Source organism: Anomaloglossus baeobatrachus, chromosome 8, assembly GCF_048569485.1.
Source record: "Anomaloglossus baeobatrachus isolate aAnoBae1 chromosome 8, aAnoBae1.hap1, whole genome shotgun sequence".
NCBI classification, from domain to species: domain Eukaryota; kingdom Metazoa; phylum Chordata; class Amphibia; order Anura; family Aromobatidae; genus Anomaloglossus; species Anomaloglossus baeobatrachus.
The window spans coordinates 246,722,503-246,735,124 of NC_134360.1; the positions used below are offsets into that span (position 1 = coordinate 246,722,503).

At 46.6% G+C, this 12,622-nt stretch overlaps 1 protein-coding gene across 4 annotated transcripts in view; it reads left to right on the plus strand.

Moving 5' to 3' along the window:
- Nucleotides 1-12,622, plus strand: part of DNAI3 (dynein axonemal intermediate chain 3) — a 132,619-nt gene that overhangs the window by 90,488 nt on the left and 29,509 nt on the right. For all 4 annotated transcript variants that reach the window (XR_012724973.1, XR_012724972.1, XM_075320515.1 and 1 more), the window contains exons 17-18: nt 3,449-3,536; nt 6,566-6,696. Coding sequence is in view for 2 of the 4 variants with exons in the window: in XM_075320515.1 (XP_075176630.1) it covers nt 3,449-3,536; nt 6,566-6,696 (219 nt within the window). In the remaining 2 variants the exon portion in view is untranslated. The remainder of the gene's footprint in view (nt 1-3,448; nt 3,537-6,565; nt 6,697-12,622) is intronic.

The following is a 12,622-nucleotide window of genomic DNA, read 5'->3' on the forward strand; positions in this document are numbered from 1 at the left end:
ATGTCTGTACATAAACAGGTATATAATGTAATATATGCCTCAAAATAACAAAAATAGATATTTTTACTGAAAAATCTGAGTTGACGGAAGACATGAAGAATTTGGATTCCTTGGGGCCTCCCTGGTGTATTATGCAAAAACGTTCACTTGTTAAGGAGTGACTACAGGAATAACCAGAATAACCGGAGGCCGCTTATAAGGGGATGGCTGTATACAAAGCATATACTATACTTTTTGTTTTATAAGACACATGAAATGATAAGGTGCACCCCAAATTAGGAGAAAAAAAGGGAAAAAATATGGGGTCCGTCTTATAATCTGGTGCAGTGGTGGTGGAGTGGGGTCACAGGAGGCAGGGGCGGTGGTGGAATAGCTTGATGCTGCGGGCGGTGCTGCGGGTGTCCCGGATGCTCACTGCGGGCACTGTGAGGCAGGAGGAGCATCCAGAAACTGTCGGTGGTGCGGGCTTCAAAGAAATGGCGTCCGGAGTCGGCGCGTGCGCAGATGGAGCTTTCAGCTCAATGAGAAGCCGAGATCTCGTCTGCGCACACACCACCTCCTGGCGCCATTCCATTTTCTTTAAGTCCTTGGCAGGGAATCAATTGGCTCAGCTAAAGATCTCATCGGTGCATGCGCAGATGAGATCTTGAGCCGAGAGCTCAATCTGCGCACGCGCCAACTCTGGGCGACATTATTTGAAGCTCTCACTGCCGACATTTTCAAAATGACGAGCCCCTGCCTCACCGTTTGCACAGCTGACCAGCACAGCCCGCAGCACCACCCGCAGCACAGCCCGTAGCACGGTGCCCAGCACCACCCGCAGCACAGCCCATAGCACAGTGCCCAGCACAGCCCATAGCACAGTGCCCAGCACCACCCGCAGCACAGCCCGCAGCACAGTGCCCAGCACCACCCGCAGCACAGCCCGCAGCCCAGTGCCCAGCACCACCCGCAGCACAGCCCGCAGCACAGTGCCCAGCACCACCCGCAGCACAACCCGTAGCACAGTGCCCAGCACCACCCGCAGCACAGCCCGTAGCACGGTGCCCAGCACCACCTGCAGCACAGCCCGCAGCACGGTGCCCAGCACCACCCGCAGCACAGCCCGCAGCACGGTGCCCAGCACCACCCACTGCACAGCCCGTAGCACGGTGCCCAGCACCATCCACAGCACAGCCCGCAGCATCTCTCCTGCCTCCTGTGACCCCTCTCCACCAACCCGGTAAGCTACAGTCAGCCTATAAGACACACTCCTCATTTTCCTCCCAAATATTACTCGTCCAACCCCTTCTCCATCCCTATATTTCCCCCCAGTAAAGTAATAACACCTATACTTGCCTCCGCAGTCAGTGCCGTTCCAGCGGTGACAGCACTGGCATTCTCAAGTCTTGCGTGACATTGGCCAATCATCGCTAGCGTCATTCTCTTGGCGCTGCAGCCAATCACAGAGCTCAGTGGCAATATCCAAGTTAACGGCACAAGCCGCTCAGAGCTGCTGAGCTCTGATTAGCTGCAGTGCTGCCATCGTGACATCAGCGCTGCAGACAATATCAAACACTGGGAGATTATCACTCCATCACTATACATTTGTATCCCCACATACACGGCTGTATACACGCAGCCTCAGGGGCCCTCTAATCACAATATCCGACGCTGCAGCCCTCATTGTGGAATGTGCATTAGATTATGAAGAAAAGCAGATCCAGAAATGACCGGAAGACGGATCAGCGGATAATCCCCGGCCAGGATTATTGTCATATTAGCGCGGCTCCTGCAGGTTCTCCGTTATGTGCGGTCGCTGTCACTTGTGCTGGATGCACGAAAAAAAAAGCATTTCCTCCTCATTTACTTCCCCGGCCGGAAACTTCTAGCAGCTTTGTCCCCAGTCGGGGAACTTATTGTAGCCAGGACGAGCGGATGTGCCGGCGGTGACGACATTTCAGATCAGTGTGCGGAATATCTGCGCCGCCGGGATCTTTGAAATCTCATGCACACGTTTTTTTAAATCTGTAGCTTTTCGATTCTTTTTATAATTTTTGCAGCATTTTTTACTCCAAATGTATGGGGAAAAATTCTTACTTGCATTTTTCCCCATATATTTGGAGTAAAAAATGCTGCAAAAAAAAACAACACATCGAAAACACAAAAAATGCATGAATTTTGTGCTAACACTTTGGGGTTTTTTTGCTGTAGAAGATTCTGGAGCAAATATTCAATGTGTGCACGTACCTTTATCTCCAGAGCTGCCTTCATAATTCTGTTGGTTTTAACAAACTGAATGTCACGCGAGTGACAGGGAAAATATGATGCACGACGTGACACAGTACACCTGGGACACTTTAACAAAGGTGGGCCCTAGCGCTAGTGAGGGAATAGATGGGACACCTCCTTCACTCACCTGCAGCTGTACCCTACATTCCTAGTCAGTCCCTATACAGTTTCCGCACCTGTCGCCGAACAGGATACCTGATTCCCTGGCAGATTCTGTAATAACCCTGGCTAGTGAGCTGGCAGGTGAAGGACACTAGCCCCACCGCTGCACTAATAACACACCAAGGGAAGAATAGACAGACAAGGGAAAACACAACAACAGACTGCTGTAGTCAGAACCAGGACTGCAGCCTACACAGCAACTTGCAGAGAGGGCTCCACCAGCTCCTTCCACCTCCACACCAAGCATCCAAATGAGTAAGAGAATAACCAGCACCCTCTACTGGGAGCACAGGGTATACATAGGGACTGGGACTGGTCCAGACCCAAAATACCTGAGAAAGTGATGAGAATGCTTGCTGGCAAGGAAAACTGACATTAACCCTCTCCTCCCCAAAGGAAATGTATTTAAACTGAAGAGTTTCAAAGCAAAGAGACTCTGGTCCCAAACCTATCACTAGTCTCTATAACAGACAGACGACCGTGACACTGAACTCCTGTGATGCAGTAATAGTGGAAATTACTGTTTTGGTGCATTTGGGGTATATGGAGAGATTTCAGCTCTAAAAGATACAGAATAGTGAATACAGTCCTATAAATTATCATTCGTATAAGATATGTAATAAAATATGTATACAAAGTGACCCAACTTTTTCTGTGGGTGAATTGAAGGGAATATCAATAACATTTAATGGTTTTGCATTATTACTTTCTATAACCACTTTCTGCTTTCCCTGCAGTTATATGACAGCATTGTGACTATCTTCTACCCCCACTAGAGGGCGCTCATGAGCTGACTGTTTTCTGACCTCAGTGTGTGCACAGTATTCTCTCAGCTCACAAGCTCCCCCTAGTGGTGACTTGAGGCAGCCATATTTTACAACTACAGCGTTGCATGGGGTTGCACATCTTCTAATATCAGAAAGCAATTGAGTTTTGCATCCCTACAGATCCAGCAGTCGTCCACTGTGTTTTGTTCTTATAATGATCATTTGCTGTTATTTCTTTCTCTGTTAAGACCTCAATTCCTAAAATTGAGACAGGAGGAGAGTTCAGCCCCATTAAAATCAGCATGAGGGACGAGCATCATCATTGCAGGATGGCAGGTAAGACCACCTCTGTTCCTTTCTCCGTTGAACCCACCTAGATTGGTGACCTGGCACATGGTGTGATTAAAGTGCTCCATGATGCACGAGTGAGGCAGGATACCAGGGAAAGCTCATAGTCCGGGGCTGGATCACGATCTATGGAGACTACTGCCATTGTCTGTAAGGATACAAAAAGCTGGTAACAATACAATGCAAATAATAGTGCAACACTGTGCCAAATATAATATCACCTAACACTGGCAAATATAATAATGTCGCTGTACATTGCTAAATATAATAATGCTGTCATACAGTGCTAAATATAGTTATGGTGTGATACTGTATAAAATATAATCCACCATACAGTGCTAAATATTATAAAGCTGCCATAAAGTGTTAAATGTAATAATGCCGCCATATAGTGCAAAGTATAATAATTCCACCATACAGTGCCAAATGTACTAATATCACCATGCAGGGCCAAAGTATAATAATATATAATAATGCCATACAATGCAGTACAAAATTGAATATTGTAGCCATACAGTGCCAAAAATAATATTGCCAGATATAATACAATCATATGGTGCCAAATATAATACTGCCATATAGTGGCAAATATAATAATAGCAACATACTGTGCCAAATGTAATCATAGCGCCATACAGTGCCAAATGTAATCATAGCGCCATACAGTGCCAAATGTAATCATAGTGCCATACAGTGCCAAATGTAATCATAGCGCCAGACAGTACCAAATGTAATCATAGCGCCATACAGTGCCAAATGTAATCATAGCGCCATACAGTGCCAAATGTAATCATAGCGCCATACAGTGCCAAATGTAATCATAGTACCATACAGTGCCAAATGTAGTCATAGTGCCCTACAGTGCCAAATGTAATCATAGCGCCATACAGTGCCAAATGTAATCATAGCGCCATACAGTGCCAAATGTAATCATAGTGCCATACAGTGCCAAATGTAATCATAGCGCCATACAGTGCCAAATGTAATCATAGCGCCATACAGTGCCAAATGTAATCATAGTGCCATACAGTGCCAAATGTAGTCATAGGGCCATACAGTGCCAAATGTAATCATAGCGCCATAAAGTGCCAAATGTAATCATAGCGCCATACAGTGCCAAATGTAATCATAGCGCCATACAGTGCCAAATGTAATCATAGCGCCATACAGTGCCAAATGTAATCATAGCGCCATACAGTGCCAAATGTAATCATAGTGCCATACAGTGCCAAATGTAATCATAGCGCCATACAGTGCCAAATGTAGTCATAGCGCCATACAGTGCCAAATGTAATCATAGCGCCATACAGTGCCAAATGTAATCATAGCGCCATACAGCGCCAAATGTAATCATAGCACCGTACAGTGCCAAATGTAAGCATAGCGCCATACAGTGCCAAGTATAATAATACCGCCATACAGTGCCAAATATAACAATGCCGCAAAACAGTGCCAAATATAACAATGCTGCCGTATAGTGCCAAATATAATAATAGTGCCACACTGTGAAAAAAAGTACAGACCATTGATTAAGCACTGTTGTCACTAGATACATCCTTTTCTAACCAAAGTGGGTGGTAATAATACCCCTTTAAATTCGAGTGCCTCAAACCAGTTGCCCCTTTTAGCCATGTCATAGTCCTGCTCTGTGCATCTGTGAAATGAGTTTAGCTTTCTGTAAATTAGGACTTTTTTTTAGGACCATGTTTGTGTATATGGTAGGGGTTATATTTTGTGGCACCATAAGTCCCATTATTGGGGTCCATATACAGGGGGCCCCTGTTCCTGCAGTTCGGAGCTGTATCCCCGGGCCGTGCTCGCAGTATATGAGGACAATAGGGTCCACACTTCCCGGGAGGAATGCGGCAGCCTCAGGCTCGTTTTACAGCCAAACTCGGGCATTCCGGGGCCTCGGCCAACGTTTCCCCGACTCGGGCCCTTCTCCTGCTGAGTCTATTCTGTCATGTTGTCACTCAGCGCCTGGATCTCAGGATATCACAATACAGGAACTCACAGCTCCTCCAAGTGCCGGAGATACAATCTGCGGCCTGTAATAGCCCGGGGCTGGCCGTCCTCGCAGGAACCGTTACTAATTAGATTTGGGATATTGTAACATTGGTGCAAAAGATAAAGCACTAGGAAATGATCTATTCTGTGCGTTCAGAGCCCAGGACATAAAACCACAATTCCTCATTGATTTTAAAGCATCGAGAGTGTCCCTAAACAGGACGACAATGGGAAGGATGGAAACAGCCGAGTGCTGTAATCTTCTTTCTCCGGCAGTCCCATAGGCAATGAATGGAGCGGATGTTGAGGATTTGCACCTCAGCTCCATTCTGCACAGGACCCTGCATGGGATCTCTAATGTCAACAATCGCTATAGGATAGAGAAAAACTAAAGGGAATTTTTGTAAAACGCATCAATTTTCTGAAGGGGTCAAATTGACAGTCCATTTCCCTTGAGGTCCTGGCACATGGGAGTATGTAGTGCTTTGTTCACCTGCGGTGGCGATGCTAGGAAATTGAACACTCGCTGTGGGTTCTCCTGCAGACGAGATGATCACTTGGGTCCCCAGTAGTGGGGTGACTTTCCACTTATAGGAGTTCTTCATGACAGCAATACCCATCAGTGTTTTATTAGTGGGGGGTCTGACCTGCAGGACACCGCTAGTACCTCCATAGCTTTTTCTATTCATATGGCCAAGGAGAAGGGAAAGCGGCAGGACACCCAAATATTAAACGATGGCCCATCCTAAGGAAAAACCATCTATATAATCGTCTTGGAGGATACAGTGTGATGTGCTCTAAGGTGAGGATAATATGTAGTCAGTTATGGCCATCAGCCAGCACCACTGCTGCCACCGCCCGTTAATCAACACTCTGCCAGTCAGGTGCCTTCTTGGCCTCTATGATTAGTGGCTGTATGGGTCTGACAGATCTCGGGGATCACATAGCCATATATACTCTTAGTGCATCTGTGATATCACTTATCCGCTCCTTTCTCTCCATTGTTGTAGATAAACTACAGACTCCGATCAAAGAGGAGAAATCCGAGGGAGCCATTCACTACAGCAGCTTAAGAGCGACCTCCGCCAAGAACAGCAAAATCCTGGAGGACGTCAACACCAGTTACTTTACTGGAACCGAAGTGAGTTCACAACTATTACCACCAGCCGTGCAACTGACATCACTACTGCTTGTGTCGCGGGCGGAGGGGACGCGCTCGCCACACTCGGGTCCGGGGCTTCTGCTGCTGCTGCTCGGTGGCTCGAGCGGTGGGCCGGACCCGGGGACTCGAGCAGCGCTCCTCACCCGTGAGTGAAATGGGGATGGTATGTTTAGGGAGATTGTTCATGACGCCACCCATGGGTCGTGGTGATAATGGCACCACCGCTGCTGGTAACGGGGATCCCGGGAGAGATGGTAGGGTGCAGCTGAGATGTTGTCCCCTCCGTGGGCAGGGGTTGGTGATCCCGGGGCCCAATGGTGTAATGGGGAGGCCGAATGGCTGGGGTGCAGGGACTGCGCGGCGCGGTGCCGGATGGCACTGGTGTACTCACTCAGACAATCACTGACAGAGTCGTAGGTAAACCAAAACGACCGGATGGATGGGTCCCGCAGCCGGCTCCAGTGTTGTGCTCTCTCCGGACGGCTGATGGTGGCTGTCTTTCCCTGCACCTTTGAGAATGTTCTTGACTCCTGTGGTTGCACACCGGTGGTCCGCTCCCCGGCGTATAGGTGCCGTAGGAGCCCGTTTTGCCTGCAGGCGCTGGCCCTTGGATCTCTAGCCTGTGGCGGTGGCTGTATATCCTCTCTGGGGGGACGGTTGCCTTCAATTGGGACTTTAGTAGTTGAGAAACCCCTGGGGTTCCTGTCACATTCGAATTTGACTATTGACGGCGGCTCCAAGCCTGGTCGGGGTCCGATGGCCCTGCCTGTGTGCTTAACTTCACTCCGTTCCCTGGTCCGGTACCGGCGGGCCGACGCCCGACCCCGGTCCTTACGGCTCTGCGGAGTTCCACCAACTCCTGCAGACAGCCACCACCGTCTGCCAACCTTGCTGTTAGTGTCTAGGCTCCAACCCAGACACTTCAAGTGCTCACTCCTCTCACTTTCACCTCCAAGACTGAACTCTCCCTTTTCCCGCCTCCAGGCCTGTGAATGCCTCGGTGGGTGGGGCCAACCGCCTGGCTCCGCCCCACCTGGTGTGGACATCAGACTCTGGAGGGAGGCAACAAGGGTTTTTGGTTTGGCTGTTGTAACTGCCTAGGGTGGGGGTGTGTATGTTGGTATGTTTGTGACTACCTGGCTAGTCCAGGGCGTCACACTTGTACCACCACTACCATCATCACTCCTTGTACTATCACTACCATCATCACTCCTTGTACTATCACTACCATCATCACTCCTTGTATCACCACTACCATCATCACTCCTTGTATCACCACTACCATCATCACTCCTTGTATTACCACTACCATCATCACTCCTTGTATCACCACTACCATCATCACTCCTTGTATCACCACTACCATCATCACTCCTTGTATCACCACTACCATCATCACTCCTTGTATCACCACTACCATCATCACTCCTTGTATTACCACTACCATCATCACTCCTTGTATCACCACTACCATCATCACTCCTTGTATCACCACTACCATCATCACTCCTTGTATCACCACTACCATCATCACTCCTTGTATCACCACTACCATCATCACTCCTTGTATCACCACTACCATCATCACTCCTTGTATCACCACTACCATCATCACTCCTTGTATCACCACTACCATCATCACTCCTTGTATCACCACTACCATCATCACTCCTTGTATTACCACTATCATCATCACTCCTTGTACCACCACTACCATCATCACTCCTTGTATCACCACTACCATCATCACTCCTTGTATTACCACTACCATCATCACTCCTTGTATCACCACTACCATCATCACTCCTTGTATCACCACTACCATCATCACTCCTTGTATCACCACTACCATCATCACTCCTTGTATCACCACTACCATCATCACTCCTTGTATCACCACTACCATCATCACTCCTTGTATTACCACTATCATCATCACTCCTTGTACCACCACTACCATCATCACTCCTTGTACCACCACTACCATCATCACTCCTTGTATTACCACTACCATCATCACTCCTTGTATCACCACTACCATCATCACTCCTTGTATTACCACTACCATCATCACTCCTTGTATTACCACTACCATCATCACTCCTTGTATTACCACTACCATCATCACTCCTTGTATCACCACTACCATCATCACTCCTTGTATTACCACTACCATCATCACTCCTTGTATCACCACTACCATCATCACTCCTTGTATTACCACTACCATCATCACTCCTTGTATCACCACTACCATCATCACTCCTTGTATTACCACTACCATCATCACTCCTTGTATCACCACTACCATCATCACTCCTTGTATCACCACTACCATCATCACTCCTTGTATCACCACTACCATCATCACTCCTTGTATTACCACTACCATCATCACTCCTTGTATTACCACTACCATCATCACTCCTTGTATCACCACTACCATCATCACTCCTTGTATTACCACTACCATCATCACTCCTTGTATCACCACTACCATCATCACTCCTTGTATCACCACTACCATCATCACTCCTTGTATCACCACTACCATCATCACTCCTTGTATTACCACTACCATCATCACTCCTTGTATCACCACTACCATCATCACTCCTTGTATCACCACTACCATCATCACTCCTTGTATCACCACTACCATCATCACTCCTTGTATCACCACTACCATCATCACTCCTTGTATCACCACTACCATCATCACTCCTTGTATTACCACTACCATCATCACTCCTTGTATCACCACTACCATCATCACTCCTTGTATTACCACTACCATCATCACTCCTTGTATCACCACTACCATCATCACTCCTTGTATTACCACTACCATCATCACTCCTTGTATCACCACTACCATCATCACTCCTTGTATCACCACTACCATCATCACTCCTTGTATCACCACTACCATCATCACTCCTTGTATCACCACTACCATCATCACTCCTTGTATCACCACTACCATCATCACTCCTTGTATCACCACTACCATCATCACTCCTTGTACTATCACTACCATCATCACTCCTTGTATCACCACTACCATCATCACTCCTTGTATTACCACTATCATCATCACTCCTTGTATCACCACTACCATCATCACTCCTTGTATCACCACTACCATCATCACTCCTTGTACTATCACTACCATCATCACTCCTTGTATCACCACTACCATCATCACTCCTTGTACTATCACTACCATAATCACTCCTTGTATCACCACTACCATCATCACTCCTTGTATCACCACTACCATCATCACTCCTTGTACTATCACTACCATCATCACTCCTTGTATCACCACTACCATCATCACTCCTTGTACTATCACTACCATCATCACTCCTTGTATCACCACTACCATCATCACTCCTTGTATCACCACTACCATCATCACTCCTTGTATCACCACTACCATCATCACTCCTTGTACTATCACTACCATCATCACTCCTTGTACTATCACTACCATCATCACTCCTTGTATCACCACTACCATCATCACTCCTTGTACCACCACTACCATCATCACTCCTTGTATCACCACTACCATCATCACTCCTTGTATCACCACTACCATCATCACTCCTTGTATCACCACTACCATCATCACTCCTTGTACTATCACTACCATCATCACTCCTTGTACTATCACTACCATCATCACTCCTTGTACTATCACTACCATCATCACTCCTTGTATCACCACTACCATCATCACTCCTTGTACCACCACTACCATCATCACTCCTTGTATCACCACTACCATCATCACTCCTTGTATCACCACTACCATCATCACTCCTTGTATCACCACTACCATCATCACTCCTTGTACTATCACTACCATCATCACTCCTTGTATCACCACTACCATCATCACTCCTTGTACTATCACTACCATCATCACTCCTTGTACTATCACTACCATCATCACTCCTTGTACTATCACTACCATCATCACTCCTTGTACTATCACTACCATCATCACTCCTTGTACTATCACTACCATCATCACTCCTTGTATCACCACTACCATCATCACTCCTTGTATCACCACTACCATCATCACTCCTTGTATCACCACTACCATCATCACTCCTTGTATCACCACTACCATCATCACTCCTTGTACTATCACTACCATCATCACTCCTTGTATCACCACTACCATCATCACTCCTTGTACTATCACTACCATCATCACTCCTTGTATCACCACTACCATCATCACTCCTTGAATCAACACTACCATCAACACTCCTTGTACTATCACTACCATCATCACTCCTTGTACTATCACTACCATCATCACTCCTTGTATCACCACTACCATCATCACTCCTTGTACTATCACTACCATCATCACTCCTTGTACCACCACTACCATCATCACTCCTTGTATCACCACTACCATCATCACTCCTTGTACTATCACTACCATCATCACTCCTTGTACCACCACTACCATCATCACTCCTTGTATCACCACTACCATCATCACTCCTTGTATCACCACTACCATCATCACTCCTTGTACTATCACTACCATCATCACTCCTTGTACCACCACTACCATCATCACTCCTTGTACTATCACTACCATCATCACTCCTTGTACCACCACTATCATCATCACTCCTTGTATCACCACTACCATCATCACTCCTTGTATCACCACTACCATCATCACTCCTTGTACCACCACTATCATCATCACTCCTTGTATCACCACTACCATCATCACTCCTTGTACTATCACTACCATCATCACTCCTTGTACTATCACTACCATCATCACTCCTTGTACTATCACTACCATCATCACTCCTTGTATCACCACTACCATCATCACTCCTTGTACTATCACTACCATCATCACTCCTTGTACTATCACTACCATCATCACTCCTTGTATCACCACTACCATCATCACTCCTTGTATCGCCACTACCATCATCACTCCTTGTATCACCACTACCATCATCACTCCTTGTACTATCACTACCATCATCACTCCTTGTATCACCACTACCATCATCACTCCTTGTATCACCACTACCATCATCACTCCTTGTATCACCACTATCATCATCACTCCTTGTATCACCACTACCATCATCACTCCTTGTATCACCACTACCATCATCACTCCTTGTATCACCACTACCATCATCACTCCTTGTATCACCACTACCATCATCACTCCTTGTACTATCACTACCATCATCACTCCTTGTATCACCACTACCATCATCACTCCTTGTATCACCACTACCATCATCACTCCTTGTACTATCACTACCATCATCACTCCTTGTACCACCACTACCATCATCACTCCTTGTATCACCACTACCATCATCACTCCTTGTATCACCACTACCATCATCACTCCTTGTACTATCACTACCATCATCACTCCTTGTACCACCACTACCATCATCACTCCTTGTACTATCACTACCATCATCACTCCTTGTACTATCACTACCATCATCACTCCTTGTACTATCACTACCATCATCACTCCTTGTATCGCCACTACCATCATCACTCCTTGTATCACCACTACCATCATCACTCCTTGTATCACCACTACCATCATCACTCCTTGTATCACCACTACCATCATCACTCCTTGTATCACCACTACCATCATCACTCCTTGTATTACCACTACCATCATCACTCCTTGTATCACCACTACCATCATCACTCCTTGTATCACCACTACCATCATCACTCCTTGTATCACCACTACCATCATCACTCCTTGTATCACCACTACCATCATCACTCCTTGTATCACCACTACCATCATCACTCCTTGTATTACCACTACCATCATCACTCCTTGTATCACCACTACCATCAT